The sequence below is a fragment of the Trachemys scripta genome, chromosome 6 (assembly GCF_013100865.1).
Source record: "Trachemys scripta elegans isolate TJP31775 chromosome 6, CAS_Tse_1.0, whole genome shotgun sequence".
NCBI classification, from domain to species: Eukaryota; Metazoa; Chordata; order Testudines; family Emydidae; genus Trachemys; species Trachemys scripta.
In genome coordinates this window covers 69,234,770-69,259,867 of record NC_048303.1, presented here as the reverse complement: position 1 = coordinate 69,259,867, position 25,098 = coordinate 69,234,770, and the positions used below count along the sequence as shown (strand labels likewise).

Here is a 25,098-nt window from a genome sequence, read left to right as displayed (position 1 = left end):
GAGTTATAGGATCCAACTACCTTCCAGTGCTTCCAATTTAAATATTTGTGTTGTATGGAATATATAGAACTCTGGAGTACACCAGTTTGCATGCTATTTAACAATAAATAAAACCTCACATTTTTATAACGTTTTTCGCCACAAAGCACTTTATAAGGTTGCACTATGAGTCAGATTTTTAAATGCTCACCATCTTACAGTTGAGGCCAGATTTTCAAAAAGCTCAGCTCCCGTTTAGTCACCAAAATAGGGTCCAGATTTTTCAAAGCGGGTCAATACCCCTTAGCTCCCATTGAGACACTTACAGGGACTCACACATACTTCTGTTGGGCTCTTTGAAAATCCAGCCACTTATTTTGGTGCCTTAATGAAAGCTGAGCCCTTCTGATAATTCTAGCCTTTGTATATATGAATCACTTCGACCACCATGGAAATGCAGGCACCTCTGGAGTAGAACATCTGCCACTGGGCTCTACAGCTCAAACTTAAGGTAGAGAAGAGAGTCAGAGAAACAACTGCAGAAATAAAGCTGAACAACATAATTTGGTTGCTCACCATACCTTTCATTTAAAGCTAGCCAATTTTCTGTTACAAATTCCCATGCTATGCGCTGGCCAATCTCAGTAGCTGCCACATTTGAAATGACTATGGATATATTATCAGAAGACAATAATGAATTGTTGAGTGAGTACTGCAAATATCTGTTGGAAAAATACATTAAAAATATAATTATTTAGAATACAAACATTGACCTTTTGAGCTGCCTGTATCGTTAGAGTATCATGTTTAATATAAATATTAACCGTTCATTACTTACTGGGTTTATCTTCTCAATGTAGAAAGAGTGTTGCACAGGGTATGGGCATATTCATTTTCCTTATCTTTCCACTTCTCAGAAAATGTTAGGGGCAAATTATCCCTTCCACAGAAAAAAGAAATCCATGGACTCTTAGTTTCTATGGACTCATCCTGTCAGGAGCAAGGTTGGCGTTTGCCCTCCTGCAGAGGGAGCAGGACCCTTCATGCCACAATGGGGTATGTCAAGATACTCAGGAGATCTGTGGCATTTCTGTTAAGTCCCTAGTGCCTAAGGATGCTTCTCACCCTCCAGAGCAACATGGCTGCCAAAGGAGCTGTGTTCTCAGGCGCTCTCCACTGGTAGCTGCTACATGCACAGGTGCATAAGGTCGCCTGAATTTTCTCTGGCTGCACACCAGAGACAGGATTGTTAACTAATTTCTAATTGCAGAATATTTACTGTTTGTGAGACAGAATTAGCCTATTTTGACTTTCCTCTTCCTAAGTGACTTTGCAGACTGCCATTTGGAAAAACGCATTGGATTGTCACTCTCTCAGGCACAGGGAGGAGAGGACCATCAGGGAGCCAGGGGAAGCTCCTGGAACTGGTTAGAGCTGGTGAGGACAAGCTCTAACATATAAAAGTGGCATAAGGTCCTTAAATGACTGCAGAAAAAAGTGGAGCATCAGCATAGCAATGCTCTGCTCTATCATGTCTTTTCTGTTCCTCACCCCCAATATACTCCTTCCATCTCCTGACATGCCCCCCATGCCAGAGGAGTGGCTGCCACAGGAGGCAGCTATGCTGCCTCTGTAGGGTTTATATCAATGGAGTTTACCCCAATAAGAGAGAGATGCTGTGCTTGCCTGTCTATTTTGTGCTTCTCAGTGGTGCAAAGTGGACATAAACGATCACAGAATCCAGATTCACTATATTTTTACTTATAAGCTAAGCAGATTTTCTTTGAAGCCATTGAGAAATAATAATTATGGTAATTATGGACTCAATAATACAATGTTTATAAAGCCATTTTTAGGAGTAGGACTGCACTTTAAACAATGGATAACTTATTATTGAATTCATATCTATTTTTGCCCTTAAAACCAAGAAATTAATGATTTACTGTTAAATACATTAAAAATATAATTTGATCAAAGTCACCTGTAAAGCAACCATGACTCTCTGGTGCAACTCATGGCAAAGAGCATTATATCCTTATCTATTTCTGTGGAATTATTATGATTATACATTTTCCATGCAAAGTCCCATTCTTTATCACTTCCCATTGCAACACCATAACAACAGATTGTTCTTTTAATAGTAAAGGGAATCCTGTAAAATAGAATAATAGTTGTTGACACCATATTGCTATAAAATGAAAACAAGCAGCTAACATATGGCAGAAAGTTATATATTATGTTAACCAATTACAATCTAAAATAATCACAACAGAGCACTAAACACAGAACAAAAATCTGAAAAGCAACTAGAGTTGAGGACTGCATTTTTACATTTTATTATTCAAGCATTACCACAACAGTGATGCTTGAAGGTGAACTGAATAGCTTTTTTAATATGGCTGAGCAAATAGTTCATATTAGCCAATAAAATTAACAGCCTTGTGTCACATCACAATATGGTGATGTCACATCCTAATGTGACGAATTTGCATGAAAACATCTCAGAAAGGCCTTTTGGAAGGGCCTAACCCAGCAGTGCAGGCGATAGGAAAACACTGTCCATTTCAAGAAGAGTGTCATACGTTTCGAGAATGCAAGATGAAGAAAGAGAATGGTCGCCTCTCCATGCAGCAGATTGTCTCCCATTACCCACACTTCAGAGGGTGGTACCTACAAAGTGATGATGAATTTTGCAACAAAACCCAAATCCAAAACACCTTCGGGCTCACCTACTGCTACATTTTACATGCTGAGACCAGAGTGAAAATGTTTGTATTTCTTCTGCAACAATCAAAAGTGCCATTAACACTAAAACAGCACAGGGTGCTATATCTTTTTGGTGTTAGCAATATTAACTATTCTACTGAAATAATAACATATACATGTGAGGATCTCTATGCACTTTACAAACATTTTATATCAACTGGATTTTTTGGTTGATTCCCTATGGCAGGAAGGGGCCCACTGCTAGAAGACTCTGAATATTCTATTTTCCTAATGTCTCTGTATTAAATTACTTACCATTAAAAAAGACTATGCTAATTTTAAATTTCATTTCCTTGTTCTAAAAGAATAGAGCAAAACAGAAAAAAGGAAAACAATGAACAGGAAAATAACTGAGGAGAAACAATGGGGCAGGGAACCTACTTCTGGCATGATAGAGTTATATCGTTTTGTTTTACACAGCTCCATGGCTTTGCACTTCAACCATTCTGAAAATGCAGGGAGAGAGGGGACTCTATGTAGAGCACTATACACATGTGCAGCACACAGCTCTGTAGAGCTGCAGTGCGACACAGTTCTCCAATGCCACAGGGAATAGGTTAGGCCCATATTGCTCCCATGAGTAAAAGGAAGAAAAACCTGGAAGATATTGGCTGGTGGCTGTGGGAAGAGGGGAGCAGGGGCTCCACAGTGTGCTCTTTCCACAGATCCTATAAAAACCCACTACCCCAAGTCCACTTGATTGGAGCTCCATGGGTCAGGAGGAAGCATGCCTAGGCAGAAAGGAATCGGGAGTTGGTTGCTCTCCATAGCAAAATCCCCTTTCAAGCCTGTGGGGATGTCACTATGGAAGATAATGAAATTGTCAGCCTATGGCAGAATGACTGCATTATGGGAGAAAAGGAACTTGGGGGGTAGCATGAATGCACTATGTCAGCACCCAAAAGGATTTCTCTGCAGATCTTGTGTCTGTTACAGGTTTGGTGTGTTTTCTAGTTCAGTGTGTAGAAAAATTGTACCTCCCTAAATATTGATCAATCTGGGGGGTGTGGGGAGTAATCCATGAACTGAAATTTAGGGAGCCTCCCTCACCTCTATGCTATTTTTTCTTGTTAAAACTTAGTAGTGAACATATTTGAATCACTTCATAATTGCACTTGTTTTTTCAAATATAGATAGCAGCCATTCCTTAGTGAGGACTGGCCACATGTGAAGATTTAAAGACTAGCTGTCATGTGAATTAACTGTGTGCAAAGAAAGAAAGGTCTTATTCATTAATGAAATCAGAACAAGTATATTTTTCTCCACCTAGCTCAAAAACAAACTCAAACTTTTGAAAAAGTGAGATTTTGGATTCAGACTAAGCATGGAAAGTTTCAGCCTGGAAGATGAATATTTTAAAAAATTATGAATAAGGCATTGATTTTGTCACAGAGCTCATGGAAATCATGAATTTGAATAAAGTCTGTGAAATCTTGGCAATGGCTATTAAAACAGATTTGATTCCTCCCCCGCTCCCCCAGCTGAGTAGCATTGTGACCTGATGTATGGGTTGCAGTGCCACTCTATTTGAGCCATCCAATTTCTGTCTCCATCTGTGGAGGGGTCAAGTGCCAAGCCTGAGTGGTGCTGTAACCTAGTGCTCCAGACTGCAATGACTGAAGTGAGGAGCCAGGCCCAGCACCTTGGGACAGGAGTTCCACTGTAGGTTAAGTGTGGGATGGGCTCACTCTACAACTTATGCCCAACCGTAGCCTCACCCTTATTAATAACCACAGCTGCTTTTGCTATTTAATAGCTTTTGTGTAGGTGCACGTAGCAAGAAATACATTACTTGGTGATGTTCATCCTTCCATAATTTATTTCCCCCCGACCCCTCTGCTGTGAAATTTACTAAAAATTTCTGTGCCAAAATTGTAGCCTTAATTATGAACAACTGAAAATAGGAGATTATGATTAAAATCATCTTGCATCCTTAACTGCAGTATTTACAGCTGACATTACACAATAATAAGAATATTCTATTTTGGATACTAAATAGTGAGTAACATGTTAAAGCTTTTCAGTTTACCTTTAAAAAAAATGTTATTATGAGGTCAGTCATTACAAAGCTACTTAAACTCCTCCACAAAACTTTACTATAAATACTACAAGTTCAGCTGACTTAGCCATCTGATTATATGAACATAGATTCAAATAATAGCCGACGTTCACATTTAGTAACTATACTATAACAGGTAAAATAAAAATATAAAAATGATAAGAATAATAAACAGAACATAGACTCACCAGTGCCAAAACTATCATAATTGCATAGAAAAACAAGAAAAGAGGGAGGGAAAGAGAAGTGAGAATTACAATATGCCATATGGGCTTTTCTGCAGTGGAATACTCTAACATGGTTTTGTTGATAAATATATGACATCTTTAGTTATATAAAAGTCCAACATGCACTTTTGATTTCAGTTTGTGAAATCCATTTAGGGTGCTTCTGGATATGTTCTTATTGTGGATTTATTTGGTTTTAAAATATTAAACAGTCTTAATAAAAACCTACCAAAAATAAAACATTGTAACTGTCAAGTTCTCCCCACAGCAATGTCATATACAACTGTAAAAATTTCCCACAATGATGCTATATGTCACAATTTAGACTACTGTGAAAGTCAGACAGTAACATATACAGTGTATGCAATGTAACAGAGTTAATGTCCCTGTGGGAACCTGCTTTTTGAATTGCCTGCCTTTTTATTCATTTACATTTTCAACCTTAATATTGTATAGGGCAATGGATGTCATGGCAGAATGGTACTTCTGCATTGCTTATTAAAATCCTGCCTAGAACCTTGGTCCTGCCAACAGTTGTCATGTGCTGCTTACATGCCCTCTTAGAGACCCATTGAAATCAATGACACTCCAATTTAGAGTAACCTTTGCCTGATCAGGCCCTGGGTCTGTAATAGCTAAAAGCTGTTTACAATTAATAGTTGTTAAGTAGCACATATGAAATGATTTGGTATGGGCAAGTGCCCACATCACAAACAGCAGCCACAACTGGCAGTGTTTGGCTCAGCTAAAGATTAAATGGGTGCAGACAATACCAGAGGTTAGAACTGAGGCAAACTGACAGAGTGCTGAGGGATACTTCCAAAGCCCTGTCTGCACTTTGCCTCTTTGGTGCTTAGACAGAGTTCAGTTTCCAGGGCAGTCAATCTGCATCCTTCATGAAAGTCAAGTTTACCTGAAAAAGCACCAAATATTATATCAATTTAGTTTTTACAATTTAGGTCTTGCCAATCTGTATAGGAAGAAGAGAAGTATACAAGGAACCTCCCCTATACTACCTGCCCATGTAACGGCCAGTTAAATTTAAATCTGACTTACACATACATATCTATAATATTACAGTATCATTCTTACTCATTGTCAGGGTTCTCCATCCACTTAGCGTAAAGTTCAGAAGATAGGTTTAAACAGTCTTGGAGACCCAGCCAACATGCTGTATTAATAAGTTTTTCCAAATGAATTCTTGAAGGGACGTAAAAAAACGACACACATTACACATTTTGCATTATTCCAATGAATAATTTTTAACTATAACATAATTTTATCAAATGACACTGTGTCTCAGGAAGTCGTCTGCTAATAACAGCAGGTTCAATAATAAAAATATAACCAAATAGCAGTCTCATGGCACAGAGATGTTCGTAGGGATTAGCAAGGTTTAAACGTATTCTAGTCCCACCACAAACATATCTGTCCATGTTTTTACACTGCACTTGCCGCTGTGAGATCTGACCCTATCTTTATAACAGTCATGTCTCAGCAGAGGTGTTAAGGATTCAATAGCCATGCAAACTGAACTACCGTTAATCTTTAGAAGTGGTTCCTTTAGGTCAGGTCTGAGGTACAAAGGAGCAGGAGGACCTACTTGCCCTGCTAATAGCTATGATACTAAAGTTTTATGGATAGATCAGGGATATCATGCTCCAGGGTGTTAAATCACAATCATTTTCTAGTACTAAATTTACTAATCCGTCCCCTCCCCCCAATCCTGATAACAAAACAGGCAGCCCATCTTGCTGCTGCTATTTCATTTTAAAATTCACATATCATGCACATTTATGGTACTGCATTATTAATAATAATGTTTCAGTTACACTTAAATTAATTAAAATATCTTTCCTGCATACTGTTTTCAATTTGCATTAAAGTCTTTATCAAATCAAATCACTTCAAATTTGATTTTTTTTTAAATACTTACTGATCAAAATAGTCATCTGCCAAAGCATCAACATTTTGATGAATAATACTTGCATAATAATGGTATATTGGCAACATTCTCTTTAACAGATATTTCTTTTAAAAGAAGAGAAAGAGAAATTACTTTCATTTAGATATGATATTGCTGTATTTTTCTCTACTTACTTATTTATTTTGATCATTTTAAAATTGGAACTCTGGGTACAGATGCAAAATTTAAATAAAACATAAAAATTGGAATCAATGTCCAAAATACAGAATTCTCCCTGAACCACTCACACAGAGATGTTCCATTACAGCTCCCTTAGCCCTGGAAGAAAAGATGAATTTTGGAACTCGATATGAAGATTAAACTCAGACTCTGGAAGAACAACTAAGAAAGCAAGTCCCAGAGAGGAGGATACTGGAAAAATCCCCTGCCTCCTCCATATTAAAAATTCAGCAAAGTACTTAATCACATTTATCTTTAAGCATGTAATTTGCCCCATTGAAGTCAATGGCGCTACTCAAAGTTAAGCACATGCCTAAGTTCCTGCTGAATTGCGGACTAAATAAGGGAACTGTTAGCTTGGGTTCCTCAAATGATCTCATCTGGTTACCATACAGGGAGAGTGGCAGCCTGAATTATTTTGTACCTAAACTATTTAGGACATGACAGGTTAAAACAAACTGGAAGCCATTACAAATCACAGGTGTAGTGTGTTCTCTAGGACAGTGGTTCTCAAACTTCTTTTTTCGCAGACCATTTGAAAATTGCTGAGGGTCTCAGTGGACCACTTAATAATCTTTCCAAATGTTGTTTGTACCGTTAGCTAACTATTGTAAAGCGCTTTGGATAAAAGCGCTACATTAAAAAAAAAACCTTAATATTAAATGTTTTTTTGTTCTACAAATAAAAGCACACAACTCATATTTTAATATCAGTAGTCTTACCTTTCTAATGCAATAGATGTGTCCTCTCTCCCCCACTGCGGCAGCCCCCGAGCTGGGGCTGGGAAGGAGGGGGGGTCTCTCCTTCTCTCCCCCACTGCGGCAGCCCCCGAGCTGGGGCTGGGAAGGAGGGGGGTTTCTCCCCTGCCGCAGAGCTGAGGCTGGGAAGGAGGCCATCTCTCCCAGGCAGCTGCAGCCCTGGAGCTGGGCAAAGTCACCTCTTTCTCTGGCCGCTGCAGCCCTACAAATCCCAAATTCCCCCCACCCCCTCTTCTCACCCCACTGCCACCACCTCACCTTAGATGTGCATCTTCTCCAGGGTCCAGGCACCTAATTAGTGGAGCCACTGGTGGTCCACAGACCATACTTTGAGAACCTCTGCTCTAGGAGAAGCACTGCTATGCAAGCAAACAGTTGCATTCCATACAACTAGTGGTGGTTGTTAGGCCCCCATTTTGTAAAAACTGATGCATGTGCATGTATTTTTGACTGATTAATAGACAAATCAAATAATTAGCTTCCATTTCTTAGAAGAAGAAAAAAAGGGCTGAACAAAATTTTAACGAAAAAGTAATGTACCTTGTGGTACATCCTTGAGCATTTATAAAGGATTCATGTAGGATCCTGTCATTTAAATGGTCTAAACTATCCAATATGTAACAAAGAAAGATGATACCTTTAAAAAGGGATATAATTCATAGTTGTTCAGAATATTTTCCAAATTGTCAGGTATTAGGTTTGACAGTACTGAATACCACACAAATATTTCATCTTCTTTGGCAAGGTACTTTGTTAGTTCAAATGCAGACTCAATCTCAATATATCCAGCCCTATTTAAAAAAAAAAATACAGAACTGAGCATAGGTATTCAAGTTAAACACACATTTCAACAACGGTATATTTAGATAACTGATGAAAAAACATCTAGATACTGTGGGGTCTAGGAAAGAAGACAGACAATGAGAATAAATACAATACAATAGTGACCAGTTTAAGAGTCTGATCCTGCAAACACACACTGCTGAGCCACGCGCTGTTACCAAGAATCAATGGGACTACTCAACTAACTCAAAACATTAAGCACACACTACACTAAGGTGTGTTGGCAGGATCAGGCCCGTGTCCACTACTGCCACTTAACATCCTCACTAGGATAAAGTGAAGATTCCCTCTATATTTTTATGTAGTAACATTTTGGAGATACAATATTTATGGTCTTTTTAAAATATTTGAACAACAGATTTTCATTATAAACTGCTTTGGGGAATAACCATTACTTGAAAAGCATAAACAATTAAATGGTAATTCAGGGATATTTAAACATTATTAATTAATTAATTAATTGATCTATCAATCATTAGAATGGCACCAATATACTTTAGGCTAAACTTCACTCTTTTGCAGAGGGCCCATCCAAAACCCTTCATGGGAAGCCCCGCCATAAGTATATGTGTGGAGCACATTTTACACATTCCTTATTACAGACTGTGCCCTCTGGTGGGAAAACCTACAGAAAGTGGGGGGAGGAAAACTCTAAGGTTCCCCTGACAGAGTTCCCTCCAAACTCCTCCAGTGTTGTGGGGGTACTTTGCCCACCTATAGACCACAATGATTCTGATACCTTTGTGGATCTCAGGTATCTGCTGAGTTTCAGAGTAACAGCCGTGTTAGTCTGTATCCGCAAAAAGAAGAACAGGAGTACTTGTGGCACCTTAGAGACTAACAAATTTATTAGAGCATAAGCTTTCGTGGACTACAGCCCACTTCTTCGGATGCATATAGAATCTGTATAAAGTGCATAAGTGGGCTGTAGTCCACGAAAGCTTATGCTCTAATAAATTTGTTAGTCTCTAAGGTGCCACAAGTACTCCTGTTCTTCTTTTTGAGGTATCTGCTGGAGGCACAGGGACAACCATTGACTCCTGGGCTCCCTTAGCTTCCTGGCAGCATGGCTCCAATGAAACTGTCCACCTGCAGCTGGACTTGGATATCCCTTAAAGGAGTTTTCCCATGGGGAGGGGGAAGGAAGGGAACTGTGCAGGTAAGTTAAGTTATATGTTTTTTTTTGTTTTTTGTTTTTTGTTTTTTTTTGCAGAATCCCAACACTTGTCGGGGCAATTCCACCCCCCTGAACTGTCTCTATCAGTGTCAATAATGAAAGAGGACATGATAATCATCTACAAGTAGTTGGAAGATTACTTATCAGGAACAGAAAGGAATTATTGAATACAATGAGGTATAGCTAGAAACAACGATATGAAGTAAGAAAAAGGAAATTTAGGCTTAACATCAAGACATTTTCCTAATGAGGATCTATATTAGCTTGTAGAAAAGTCTCCTGATGAAACTGTGGCAGCTCAACTGCTTGAAACATATGAGCTGGGACAAACAGTTAGCAAAGATACTGTAAGGAACTACTCTGCACTGGCTGGGGATGGACTAGATGACTTAATGTTTTTTTTTTAAACTGTTCCCTGATGAAGTCTGTCTTCTTTACAGGGTATTTATGGAGACAAAGGAGCAAAGTCATAATAGGAATGTGAAGTATAACAGTGTCATGTAATAGTGCATTAATAACAATTTTCTATCATAGACTCAAAATATACTCACTGTGCCAATGTAAAAGCATCGTCTATCAAATGTAACCTGTTGACGACTGGAATAGCCTGCAGAAAGCACTCATGTGGTGTTAGTAGATTAAACATATCATTTTGAGGAAAAGCATACTTAGTTATGTTTTGAAAGTCTGGGACAAACCCTGCAGTCTATTCTCAAGCCAAATTTTATAGACTTCAATGGAAGCTTTGCCTGAGTAAGGATGGCAGGATTTGGTCCCATATTTTGAGCTGAAATAATTTACTCAATGTGCCTTTAAGAACAATTTTCTCTGTGTATGTAGACTTAAAAAATTCTACATCTGGTACCCATTTGCAACAGCTAATGAACTGCTAAGTATGTGCAATATTGCAAATTAAAGTGAGGAAGCTCTACAGTTTCTAAAATAAATCCTGATTTCTTCATCTTGACAATGACTTTTTTCCTTTTGAGACTCCAATTCATAATCAAGTACTCACACCAGTCCAGACTAGAGTGTCTTACATTTGTTCTGAATTCAGAGTTGTTCTGGCTACAGGAGACCATAGGCAGAACTCCAGTTAGTAATTTTGTTCTCCATTGAATAAATCTTCAGGTTGATCCTGCACTGGATTATGTGGAGTGCAGAGATTATTTATGTTGTAACCAGAATCTGTAAAAAAAACTACAAGCTTCTGGTTCTGGTTCAAAACAAACTATGCATCCAGCAGCTGTGGAAAAGACACCTATCCCGCCATCATTTATGCATATTATGCAAATTCTGCAACCAGGAAGCAGAGTAGGAGCACAGCTTGCCCACCCTCTTATTATATGATTCTCCTCTACACATGTATTTTTCCTCCCTATTTCTATTTATAGGAATAGCTTCTAGATATTTAAAGGCTATAATATCTCTTAGCATAAACTTAATTGGGCAATTTTGTGGGTTAAACCTGTATAATGGAATTAAATTGCAAATTTATTTCACACTGTTCCTTTGGTAGAATTTCTCCAACAGCCTCAAAAGAATTTGCATGGGGGTGGGGAGGTTGGTCCAAGGAATCTGTGGATTTCCTGCAATCCAGGTGAATCTAGCATTTACTAGAGTCCAGGTCCATTTGTGTCAAAACTCCTGGTCCCTGCTTATCTCTCTCCTGCTTGTATAGCAATATGGCTCCGTCATGTTCCCATGAATTTTCTCAATGATGAATGCCAACAGAGGATTTAAAGCATAGATTGGGAGCCCACCTAAGTTTAGGCTGACATTCAAAATTTGCTTGATCAAGAACCATACAGGTTTGAAGGAAAGAAAAAGAATGCATCTTAGAGAGGCTGTACTCTCAGCCCTGTTGTCTCCAATCCTGCCATACCCCTGGATTGCAACTCCTCCGAAGCAGTTTCCATAAAGTCAAGAAAGCAATACCAATAGGAGGCATTTCCCCTTTCCATGTCTCCCCATTCCTATGCCAATATTGGCCATTATTTCCTATACTTTGTAGCAGAAGCAGAGTGGTTGATTTGGCCCTGTTGAACTATTTTCAGTGGCCGTGGTCTTTACATTTTCTAAACATTGTAATTAAAAAGTGATTCATCGGGGCTGGGCTACACCATGCAACTCAATTGAGGCAGAATGTAAAGGTGCCTTAAAGTTCATCTCTATGCTCCCTTTATCCTGAGTCCAAGCTTTGCTCAGCCAGTTCTCTGATGTAAGTTAGACCAGCATGAAATTGCCTTAAGTTATATTAACTTTCAATGGTCACAAGGTGTTGAAATGACAACCAGGGATTAGCAGAACATTAGTAGAAGTGTCTGGAAAATGGAATTTCCTTCCTGCCAAAAATTGAATTTTTTCATGAGAGGAAAAACTCTAAAAATAATTCCATTTTGGGAGAACCCCGATGGAAATTTTTCAGCTTGTTCCTGGCTATCCAACTCCCCAGGGTGCTGCCTCTCAGGGCTGTCCAAGTCCCCAAGGAGCTGAGCAGACTCAGAGGCCACTGCCCAGGGAGTCAGGGAGATTTTCCTCAGAAGTTTTGATGGAATCAACACATTCCTGTGGAATGATTCATTTCTGTGGATTCAGCATTTTCTGATGGAAAAGTGTTCTGACAGAATGTTTTCCATCAGCTCAAAGTGAAGGTAAATCCCAGCAACACCCATACATCGGTAAGACTTTGTAATGGCTTGAAGTCATGGAAGAACCTCCTTATAGTGGGAGATCCTTCCAGGGCTGATTAAGACAGCTTTACAAAAGGTAGAATCTGGTTCTATGTTAATGAAAAAAATTTCAGCACACACTTGAAATGAAAAGCTATTTTAGTCCCACTTTTGTTCCCAGTAAAGTCAAAGTGAATTTTGTCAGTAACTTTAATGGGCACAGATTTGAGCTCTTTGCATGTGATGCCATAGCTTTCAATTATCAGTTAAAGTAATTACTGGTAATGATTGCAATAAGAAATTGATTGTATAGAATTTGTTTACATCATTGATAAACAAGTTATCTTACCTTTGGGTCTTTTTCAAGCAGTTGTGCTAATCTCTTCAAATGTAATGGATCATAATTAACTCTGTAGTACCCAGCCATATTCATATTTAACAAAATCCAGTCATGTTCTGAATCTGATATTTGCATTTCAGGAAACATTTCTGTGGGGACATTTGAAAATGGAAAGGCTGTACCATTTTACCAATCACTAATGCAGGTATGCAGAATGTTATACACTGCTATGAAATATGGGCTCAGTTTTAATCTGATATATGTGCATGTGCATCACCACATCATTTAATTATATTGCTACTATGCATGAGGCAAAAGAGCTCAGCCAGTTTCTCAAGATTTTATGAGTTACAAGCTCACATGTGGAGCCAGATTGTGCCAGGCCCTTGATTTGGTACGGGGGGGCACAAGGTGACCCCCACATGCAGCAGACCCAATTGCACTCTCTGTGTTCTAACAGAATACAAGAACTTATCCCTTTAAGGCACTTCACAAAGGAGGCAGGGAGGAGGCAGAGCCATGGACCCCTATCTTGCTCCTTCACTGACCAAAGGAGCTGGCTTGCTGGCAGCAGGGCCGGTGCAACCATTTAGGCAAACTAGGCAGCCCCCTAGGGCGCCTAAAAGCCCACTCAGGCGCGGAGGTGGAGTGGAGGTGAGCTGTGGCGGAGGGTTGCGGGGAGGGCCACCCGCAATAACGGGGCGGGGCGCACAGGGGAACTGCTCCCTGCCCTAGATCACCTCCATTCTGCCTCCTCCGCTGAGCACACAGCCCGGCTCTAAGTCTCTTCCAATCGGCGCCGCAAGCCTGCGAGGGGAGGAGAATTAGAGCGGCGCCGGCGTGCTCAGCGGAGGAGGCAGAGCCGAGGTGAGCTGGGGAGGGCTCCCCAGGCGGGGTTAGCTACCGTGCGGGCGGGGGGCTCCCCGGGCAGGGTTAGCTGTCACGGGGGGGGGGGCGGGGGTCTCCCCGGGCTGGGTTAGCTCTCACGGGGGGGCAGGGTTAACTGGGTGAGGTGGGGGGCTCAAGGTGGAAGTTTCGCCTAGGGCGCAAAACTTCCTTGCACCGGTCCTGGCTGGCAGTATAGTGGAATGAATGATTCGTCCTCCTAATGGATGGAGACTTGCTCTGTCTGTGTGCCAAGATCTCTGGGAGAAACTGTGTCCACCTGAGGCTCAATACATTCTGGACTTTTCCCTGGAGCAGTGTGCCTCCACACTGCTCCCACTGTGGGCTCTATTTCAAGCCATAACAGGGATCACTGTTATCTTAGATTAGAATTGCCTCCTTATCAGCATTCAAATATAAATCTAAACAATTGTGGTGGCAGCAGAATGGGTAAGCTTATGCAACAGTAGCAAACATCCAACTAAATAGTTTTGTTGTAAATACAAGGCCCAATCCTTTAGTTCTTACACAGTCTGATCACTCATCAAGGGCCTGATTCTGCCATTGGTACTCATCTGGGTCTTCCTAGACAAGAAAAAAAGTGTGGTTAGCTAGTTAGCTAGCCAGAGTCTAGGGTAGACCTTGAGCAGCTAAAACAATTTTAAAGGTGTTAAAACTGCACCTACACAAGGTGCTTCAAATGTTTCAACTGCAGTTAAGCTAACCTGATTTAAAAGAAACAAAAACAAAACAAAAAATCCAATCTTTTTCCCTAGTCTAGATAAGATCATGGAGTAGTACTGATGTAAGTACACCTCTAACCTGATATAACACAAATTCGGATATAATGCGGTAATGCAGCGCTCCGGGGGAACGGGGCTGCGCACTCCGGCGGATCAAAACAAGTTTGATATAACGCAGTTTCACCTATAACGCGGTAAGATTTTTTGGCTCCCAAGGACAGCGTTATAACAGAGTAGAGGTGTAGTATCAGAATAAGTATGGAATAAGGACTGCAGAATCAGGTTTTAAATGGGTGTTTTGAGTGAGTGGGGACTACAGGATTGGGCCCTGAACATTGTCACTAAATAAAACACAAAGGGAGGGAAGAAGCATGTGAAAGATTTTAGAACAGGTTCCTAAGTCAAGTAGGTCCTTTTTAAAAGTTTACTCCTAATGCATAGTTATGCCATTACAGTAAACAGTGCTACAATTAAAGTTGAAACTTCACTTCCATCCTAAATTCTTACTTTCACATGTGTAAACCCAGAGGCCACTCTAGCTATAGGCCACCGAGACAGCTGCATAGGGTGGCAGATTTCTGGGCAGCTGCCTATGGCTGTAGCCCCTCTATCATGACGAAGTAGTGTCTGAGCCAAATTTGAGCAGCGCTGTGACTCCATGTGTCAGGTTGTAACATCACTTGCTCAAATCTACCCCACCCCCCATCATAACAGGGAGGTGGCTGGGCCAAATTTGAGTAGTGTGGAAGGCAGCACACAGAAGTGTTACCTAGAGTAGCAGATTGTATTGAGTGCCCTCTGCCTAAACTATTCCCAAGATACACTTTTGAGCTGAAATTTTTATAGTTGGTGTCACCCAGAAGTGATTTCTATTTTAAGGGAGTAAGTGCGGGAGAAATTTCATCACAATTAATTTAGCTATTTGAGTGATTTGTGCGAAAAAGTGTTTTTAAGAAAACCTTTTAAGAAAATATTCAGTCACCTTTTTTTGTACTTTGGTACAGCAAATCAGAATTGGCTTTGTTTTAAAACTTCAGACTTGGTGCATAAGTAGCCTTGAATGAGGCCTATTGACTTTGATAGATTTGAAGACATTTGGTTTTCAAGTACAAGTTAAAATATTTTTAAAGGGAGTACTGAATATGTGCAGTATTTTATTTTCTTCAGACAGATGCTCCAAACGTTAATTCATGGGGATTTTTGGTCATTCTAAGAGCTGCACATAGGAGAATGTATGACAGGTTGATGGGTGAGGAAATGGAGCCTTTCTTTAATCCTACAATAAGTTTAATCCATAGCACTGAACTCAGTATAGCACCTTCAAAGTGAGCACTGCTACTTAACACCCCTTTCCTGCATCAGCCCTAATTTGCTAACTTGTCACTCATGCAGTGGCTTACTGAATTTTAAATTGAAAAGTACAAGTGTGGAGTGAATAAATACTGTTTTGTTTATCTGCTTCCTCCATACACCTGTGGCTAGATACTCACTTTGATAGCCCTATATCTCATTATTCAAATTAGATTAAACAGCTTTTGACCTTACCACACCCACTCCAAAGATAGGACAGAGGAGAGTTGACATAGGTATACAGTGTATTATATTATCATTATTATGTACTGAGGAAAGAAAAAAGTCTTTGAAGAAGCATGTGTCTGCCTCATATAGATGGTTCACAGTGTGGTGGAGTAAAGGTTAGAATGAAGGCTGTTTCTAGAACCTTAACTCAAAATGTCCAAACTTTCAAATATTTAGGTTTTTCAAATGGCAATAATCTAATAAAGCTTCTTTTTGTTTAAAGTAGCAGTGATTATACCCTTATCTCTCTCTAAATGTGCTTGTTTATTGCAGAATAGTAACATGAAAAGGAATTGCACCTTTTTATGACTGAGGATGCATGTGCAGTTGCATTTTTTAAGATTAATTTTAATTTTGCTCCTCCTTTAAAATTATATAAACAAATTAAATTATGTATTGTTGAAACTGCACCTTTTCAGTTTGCTTAGATGTACAAATGTGGTATTTTGAATTACTCCACAGAGTTATTTACAGTATTTAGGTATTATATGATTATGACCCTTTGATAATGGCCAAATCCTGAAGTCCTTCCTCAGTCCAGGAGAAACTCCCACTGAAGTCATTGGAAGCAGCCTGAGTAAGGAATGAGTAAAACCTGAATAGGACCTCAGAGTTTGTCCCTCTGTACAAAATGGCAGATTTCTAGTTGTTATGGAAATCTCACAATGTCCATTCTATTGTGTGATTAAAACAGTACTCTTACAGTTACAACAGATTTTTGCACATCATTTTTCTTTATTTGAAAATGTACTTATTTTAACATGCAATATAACTAAAGCGGATTAATGTGGAGGTTTTTATTGATTTTTTTATCCTTTCTTATCTAATTCAAAATATAGCTCATGGGGTTTTTTTTTTACATGTATGAACAAAAACATTACTTACTGCTACTTTTATCTAGCCAGACTAAGGGTTGTGCAGATCCATTTCTTATCCAAGAAATAGGAACAATCCATGTGTTACTTAACAAAAAAACAAAATTGGACAATTTAATTAATTCTTATAGTTTAAGGAAACAAGCTCTAAACTGATGTTGAATAAGTTTGCAAGTAATTTCTTAAAATTCCAGCTGTCCCTTTCCCCTCTCTGATGCACTATATCTTTTCAGATGTTAGTACTCAAGTTGGGTCAACTCCTGGTCTCACTGAAGATCAAAGGGAGTTTTGGCTTTAAATTCAATAGGGCCAACATTTAGCCTATAGTCCTTTGGCAGATCCTCAGACTAGAATCTTTCTCTGGGGATTACTTTCCTTCTTCTAACAGTGATTTTATCCTTCTACATTCTCTCATTTCATTACTCTTAACTCTTCATTCCCTTCCTGGCACCTGTAAAACTCCTTTTTTCAGAAACGTGTTTGCTAAAAAGAGTTCTGTGCAGAAAGAGACCCCGGATGCTCACTGAGCAGCATACCAGCCTTCTGCAAAAGGGCACCAAAGCTACTGCTACTAGAGTTAGTCATTTTGGAAGATCTTGATCTCTGTGTCTGCCTTTTGCAGCCACATAATGGCCTTGCACAGTTGCTACCCGGGGGAAATAATCTGTTGGAAAAGGGAATTGCATGCAATACCACTTCAAACTCATGCCTCCAATGGATTTCATTTGACAATTCTAGGGGAAAAAACAAACAACTGTTCAAAACATAATATGCTAATGCAATATTTTTCTGCAATAAAAGGTAAATGTATGCTAAATGCTAAAAATATTAACTAAACATACTTGTAAGTAGTATTGTTTTGTGTCCTTTTATTATAAAATTGTTCCTGACTGATAATGCCGGTGGACAGATTGAATGTTAAAACTGGAAACCCATTTTGGCATGTCCAGGAATCCATTATTTTTTTTACTGATGCTGGCAACTGAACTTCATTCTGTGCATCTACAACCTTCAAGAAAGGGCTGAATTAGAAACATTTATGAAATGTTTATTTATATTGATCCCAGCAACACGCTGGGGGATATAATAAGGTATTTGAGAAATTATAACTGCTTAATCTTCATTCATGTGTATTTTATATTGAGAATCATTGTAACTAACTGGAAAAAAAGCATTATTGTGACTAACCTATAGAGGACCCAACTCTTTAGGGAAATCTAAAGTATTGTAATGACATTTCTAATTCTTGTAACTTGAGTCTTTACCTTTCTCTTGTTCATTTCAATATATTTGCACCTTTGAATGGTTAATGATAGACACAATTTGACAACTGATTCTGGGCTGGATTCTCAACTAGTGGGAACTGGCATAGCTCCATTGATTTCAATACTCCTATAACAATTTATAGCATATGAGAATATGATCCTCCATTCTTAAGGTAAGACTCTGGTGTAGCATTATGGAATCTTTCTTCACAGTAATTTTGGTACAGACATTATAATAAAAATCCATTATTAATATTTGTTTTCTTAGCGTCCAGTCTTATTCAGACTTTTAGCAAATATTAAAGGTGCTGGTGGTGGGGAGTTTCCCTGAAGTGTTGGGCCCTCATTGTAATATACATGAATAAATCCTGACCCTTTAGTGACTTATGATAAATAAACTAAATTTAAAATATTGTCTGAGCCAAAATATTTACTATGTATAAAAGTGAAGGTATAAAAATAAAAGATTTTAAAGTTACACAGAAATAAAGATCAGCAAAGCTTATATGCAGTGTTGTTGTAGCTGTGTTGGACCGAGGATATTAAAGAGACAAGGTGGCTGAGGTCATATCTTTTATTGGACCGACTTCAGTTGGTGAGAGAAAAAAGCTGGGGGTGGTTATTACAACAATTTATAACCCACTTAAATCCCCACTGACCAGCTTTTTTCCCCCTTTCCCTTTATGACTGCAGAGGTGTTAATGAGCCACTTCACTTTGAATGGTCCCTTAAAATATGTGTTTACTACTTATGATAAAAAAATCTGCTCCACCTGGTACAGTATTTAGCTGTGCTACTCTAAGTACATTTCCTAGTCCTGAAGAAGAGCCCTGTGTAAGCCTGAAAGCTTGTCTCTCTCACCAACCCAAAGTCCAGTAAAATATATTGCCACACCCACCTTGTCTCTCTGTGAGAAAAGGTTATTCATTTAAATGGACAACTGAAAGATGACAAAATTTATTCAGAGCAAGAATAATCTATGCAGGTTTGTGTAGGCAGAGGCAAGTGTCTGTAAGTGCACAGACCTCCTCTCTGGCCCTTTAGGTATCTACACTGCAACTAAAAACCTACAGCTGGCCCATGCCAGCTGATTTGGGCTTGTGGGGCTCGAGCTAAGGGACTATTTAATTGTGGTGTAGACGTTCAGGCTCAGGCTGGAGCCCAGGCTCTAAGACCCTGCAAGGTGGGAGGGTCCCAAAGCTCTGGCTGCTACATGAGCCCAAATGACTACACCACAGTTAAACAGCCCCTTAGCTCAAGCCCCACAAGCCCAAGTCAGCTAGCACAGGCCAGCTGCAGGTTTTTAATTGCAGTGTAGACATATCCTTTGTCCCTCATCTCTCCCATCAAATCTCCTGCCACAAAAAGCCTGCAAAATGAGTTTGGGAAAGAGGGGGTGGGGGGGGGGGGGTTGTAGGAACTAGGCTAGGAGTAGATAAATTCCACTTCAAAGTTCCACAGTTGGTATATGTGCAGAATTTGGCCCATTCCAACCATTAAAACAAAAGTACTAACAAGACATGATAAATACCATTTGTATGTGTGTCCACAGATCATCTTGGTTAACGCTTGAAAAGGAAAATGCTTTCAGGTATGACTGCAATGAAACAAATACAAACATCAGAGTTCATTAAGCTTTAATAAAAAAATCAGAAAAAGAGAATCTCATTCATACTCATTGTTATTTTCAAACTGATAAACCCAGATGAAAAAGTTCAGTTTTCTAAACTCACACTGAGTGCTTTGATAAACAGCCTCTCAGTCAGAAAGCTGGAAAGCATCCAGATAATGGAGGCCCCCTATGGAACAAAAAAGATGTTTGAACATAAGAGTTATTATTTAAATAAACTTTAACTATTCAATGATTGATATTCAAGCCATATTTTTCATAAGTGACACTGATCATTTCTATTTTGACTTTTAATACTTAATATAGATTGCAAAAGCATTCATATGCATGCTTTCCTGTAGATGAATACTTTTGCAACACTCGATGTACTTGTATTTATAAATGAAAAATGGATCTATGGAAATTAAATCTTAGAAGAAAAGATAACTAAACTATTGTAAGCTTTGCAATAAAATGTTTTGCTGGTTCTTTTTAAATCTGTGTTTTACAAAACTGTTGGAAAGTACATAAAAGCAAAATATATGATTTTATTTTTTACCTTGTTGTAAGTGAAGATGTCAAATAGGCCAACTAGTGAAAATGTTCCATTGATTTTTTCTTCTCTTGCTGATAATGACTGAGCTGCTATTTCTTTATCCTCCCTTAAGACAGGTTGTAACATGTGATAATAAAAGAATTTATTCTGAAAATTAAAAGATAGACTCCCATTTCAATTAATTCCAGTTGTATAAACCATACAGACTACATACAAGCTAACATTTGCTTTTCAGCTCATTTTTCCCCCTCAAAAGGAAGCAATTTCCCCCCAGAATAAAGGGGGTTGGGGCCCTGATCCTGCAAATCCTCCAAAGGGGGAACTACCATCAAAGGTAGTCGGAGTTCTGCCCACAGAAGGATGACAGGTTTGGGTCTCATGAAGCACACTAAAGTTTTACAATTTAAGAAAAAATGTAAAAATTATTAAATGCAAAATTTGCAAAATGTAAAAATGAATTATATATTTACATTTCAAGTACAATCAGTTCTTGCTTCACTTACCTGGCAAGACACATTCAGTGTTCTCTGTTTCCTATGTTGAAAGACTAAATAACACAATAGCCATCCAAAGGAGTGCAGTTTTAGGAGTTTCAGCTGGATAGCAAATGTGGAGAGCCAGATCCTCAGCTGGTGTAGATCAGCTTAGTTCCCTTAATTTTAATGGAATTGTGACAGTTTACACTAGCTGTCACCCCAGAGTCCTGAAGCCAAGTCTGATACTCAGGTAAGTAAAGAAGAAACTTGTGTTCATCTGTTTTCTTTGAACATGTATTTGTCATTTTAAGTCTACCCAGACATTCAGCTACTAATGTGGGTCTGCAAGCAGGTGTTTTTTTATTTAATGTGTTTTTAAAACACTGCAGGTCTCTTTGAATACCTGCACTACCAAATAGGAGGAGACAGGCTTTTAAGAGATGTCAACTTATTTAGTTGCAGATTATTTTGTATTTTCCAAACAATTTTGGGAGCCAAATTTTGAAATGTTGCAGATCCAATCTGTGCTTGTAACTTTTTACCTGCATTTGAATTGTAGGTGAAAACCCGTAGTGCAGGTACCTGCAATTACCTGATTCCAGACACAAATCTGTAGCTGTACACATAACTAATGACGTTAAGTGATTTGATTTGCAATACATTTTGTGTCACAAAGTTACAGGCACAGACTTTTACAGGGGCAAACTCCATCTGCAAAAAAAGAGACAAAGGCTTCATTCTTAAAACTTAGCCCTTTATACGTTCCTGTAGTATTAAGTTCTCCCGAGAATGTATTTGATATGCCCGTAGTAGTTTCCAATTCAACAAAGTACTTAAGTGGTGGCTTAATTTAACCACAAGCTTAAAGAGCAAATGGTAATTTTGGTGATCACAAACACTAATTTTCATCCCTAGCAGAGAATAAAATCCTGTTTTAAAATGAAAAACTCAACACAACTTTAACTATGGAGTTGTCATAAATGTCTCCACAGTCTCAAACATGAGAAGTTTACATTTACGTTATCAGTTGAGGAGTCATTTACATACAGAATACTAAACTAGGAGAGATACAATGAATATAATTCTATCACATAGTTAACCTAAACAAGCAAGAGCTTTCCAGGAATCATTCATGTGGAGTAGCCCCACCTCACACAGTAAAGAAAAATATATAGCTTTGCATTTTGACAGCCATGATTAATCACGTTGGATCACTGTGAATATATGAAACACGTTGTAAAATGTTATGTTCTATTATCTGACGTAATACAAAACATGGAGTGTCAGGAAGATTATTACAAGCTGCATAGATATGTACAGAGTACATAAAACCAAACCCAACCATATCAATTAGGTATAGTGAATACCATTGCAAAATGAATGTATAGTAACAAACTGATTCAAAGCAAATACTGAAATGTTAACTCTGTGCTGCTGAAGAGCAGATGCAATTATGAGCCAATATTTGTCTCTATATTATATACACACACACCATTAGAGAAGGGTGAAATGTTTTGGCTGAAACTTTTTTTTCCCCCAAACAAAAAAAAAAATGCATATTTGGGTCAGCTGAAATATTTTGTGCATTCATGCTGAATGTGCCAAATTATTTTGGTTAAAAAAAATCTGAAAAAATTGAAAGGTTTCATTTAGAAAATGTTGGAATGAAATGTTGATTTTTTTTTTATTCAAAATGATTTTTCATTTAGAAATTTGTTTCAATTTTATTTTAAAATGTTTTAAAAACTAAAATGAAATTAAACATTAGGTTTCAGGTCAAATTAAATGTTTTGTTTGATCCTAAATGAATTTTATTTTTACTTTATGGAACAGCTAGAGAACCGAAAAATCAGTTATTCACACTGCTCTATACACAATATATATATTATTTTCATTTAAAGTTATACGGGAACTGACGGTGAGCCCATTAAATTCAATAGGAAAGCTCCCATTGACTACACGTCCCTGGTGTTGAATCAGGACAATAATGTAAGCTGTAAGGGGAAAGCATTAATATTCAGCTTTGGTACTTACCAGTGGTAGTCTGGGTTCTATGTAGCTAGCACCAATGTATTCAAAGTAAGATGCAAATCCTTCATTAAGCCATAGATCATTCCACCAATTCATGGTAACCAGATTTCCAAACCACTTAAATAGAAAAGAAAAAATGTCTCAGATTGCATTTCTTTGAACTGCTGCTTTCATTCCTTTATGTTAAACAGATACGAATGATCAAGAGAACAGCGTGACTTTATTTAATGTGTATACATTATCACAATCAAATGCTATATTTTTTTCCAGTTGGTGGAAATTCAGTAGTGCAAAGATATAACTTGAGAAAAGCCACACAGATGCAGGTCAGTGGTTGTATATTTTTAAATTCCTTGGTCTGAAATTTCATAACATAAGCACATACAGTGATTTTAAACAGCTCTCCATTCTATTTAAATTAAAGCAGCCACTTATAAATTTGTAAATCTAGCAGAGAAAGCCAGACTACAATTTGAAAATATCGGCATTTCTCAAATAATATACAAAAGTATTTTCTAAATAGCTTTTTTCCAATTAAATAATACTATTTTGTTTTTCCTTGTTCTTAACAAAAGGAAATTGTCAGATGATAAACAGAACTGGGGAAACAGCCACTTCCAAAATCAGCAAATCCATACCCTGGTGAGCAATAAAACTTCCACAACAGCTGTGATGTACTAATAGTTGGCAGTTTACATTTAACAAAAATCTGATATATCATTTGGGGATTTGTGATTTCATTATATATTATTTGTTAATCCTCAAGGTCTATTACTTTATTAAAAAACTATGTTTAATTAAGTAATAATATTTATTTTACTGGCCCTCAACAAAAAACACACATGTGGACTAGTGAACTTAAACTCTTTTTGCTAACTTTAAATGAAGTATAGTAAAAAATGAAGTGAAACTGCTTTATCATTCCAAACCAAATAATTTTAAATTCTGAAGATCATTATGTAAACAGTTCTAACTACAGATAAAAATGTGTTTACCATGCCTTCATTCTATAGTTCAAGAGCCTAGTCGATAGTTGCCTTATTCGATAGTTACATCTATTTGCCTTATTCGATAGTTACATCTATCCCCATTAAAAATTAACATTCTTTATGGAATCTATTCTCCCATCAATGCATTGTGAGAATCATTACTCTATCTCGATATGCATACAACGTTCATTCCTAGAGTAGAGTATTTTCTTGGACGGTATCCAAGTATCTTGTAAGAAAATAAACAAATGGTTCATTAGTAGACATTAAGTGTATATCCATAACCCATTTGAGTCAACTTTTCAAATAATGATAATACTGTTATCAGTATTTTATAAATTTCATTCAAGATAAATAGATATTGGGTGAAGGTTCTTGTGTCATGCTGGAATTTGTTTTTTATATTGATCTGCCAAGTTAATTTATAACCGAAGTGGCTTCCAACCAACCGAAAATGGCTTTGGTTATTGCTGTAGCATTCCTTCCTCTAGTTACCATCAACTGTTATGCCCCTACATGTAAGTCACTATTAAACAGTGATTTTGCATCTACATAAACTGGAAAAGAGCAACTTCATAGATCAATACATATACAGAATGTTTTACCACATGCCTGGTGTCCTAGCTCATGTGAAACAATTAGGCAAATCATAGTCTTTTTGCTTCCGAATTGATCACTTGGGATGTACATCAAGGCTGATTCTCGGAAAGTCATTAGCCCCCAGTTTTCCATAGCACCTGCTCCAAAATCAGGCAGTGCAACCAGATCTAAATTGATTTAAACAGAAAAAAACATTTTTAAATGTTCAAGAGTAAAATGCTTACATGACTGTTCTATGTTTACCCAATGTGCAATTACAAGATATATTTTAGTGGTTCTCTCTGTACCATTGCAATAAACTAGAAAACGCTTTTTGGAATTGTTTTATTTCATGTCTTTAACTGTTTATGACACTGCTATTCCTCTCTAGGGATGCCGCCCTTTCAGTCAGAAAAACAAAAGTCAACTAAGTCCAAGCCAAACCCCTCAAGAGTTTCATGTACCAAAGTACATTCTGAACTAAAATATTTGATAAAGGAATTTTCCTCCCAGCTGCTGGGAGACAGTAGATTAAACTCTCCCCA

At 38.1% G+C, this 25,098-nt stretch overlaps 1 protein-coding gene across 1 annotated transcript in view; it reads right to left on the bottom strand.

Moving 5' to 3' along the window:
- Positions 1–25,098, bottom strand: part of LVRN (laeverin) — a 71,716-nt gene that overhangs the window by 9,629 nt on the left and 36,989 nt on the right. Inside the window, exons 5-18 of the mRNA XM_034774584.1 lie at positions 24,587–24,741; positions 22,989–23,102; positions 20,482–20,625; positions 20,047–20,112; positions 19,845–19,910; positions 17,891–18,057; positions 17,059–17,135; positions 12,977–13,116; positions 10,507–10,562; positions 8,573–8,726; positions 6,968–7,062; positions 6,124–6,231; positions 1,961–2,131; positions 561–701 (exon numbers count right to left, since the gene is read on the bottom strand). Coding sequence (XP_034630475.1) covers positions 561–701; positions 1,961–2,131; positions 6,124–6,231; positions 6,968–7,062; positions 8,573–8,726; positions 10,507–10,562; positions 12,977–13,116; positions 17,059–17,135; positions 17,891–18,057; positions 19,845–19,910; positions 20,047–20,112; positions 20,482–20,625; positions 22,989–23,102; positions 24,587–24,741 — 1,654 coding nt within the window. The remainder of the gene's footprint in view (positions 1–560; positions 702–1,960; positions 2,132–6,123; positions 6,232–6,967; positions 7,063–8,572; positions 8,727–10,506; positions 10,563–12,976; positions 13,117–17,058; positions 17,136–17,890; positions 18,058–19,844; positions 19,911–20,046; positions 20,113–20,481; positions 20,626–22,988; positions 23,103–24,586; positions 24,742–25,098) is intronic.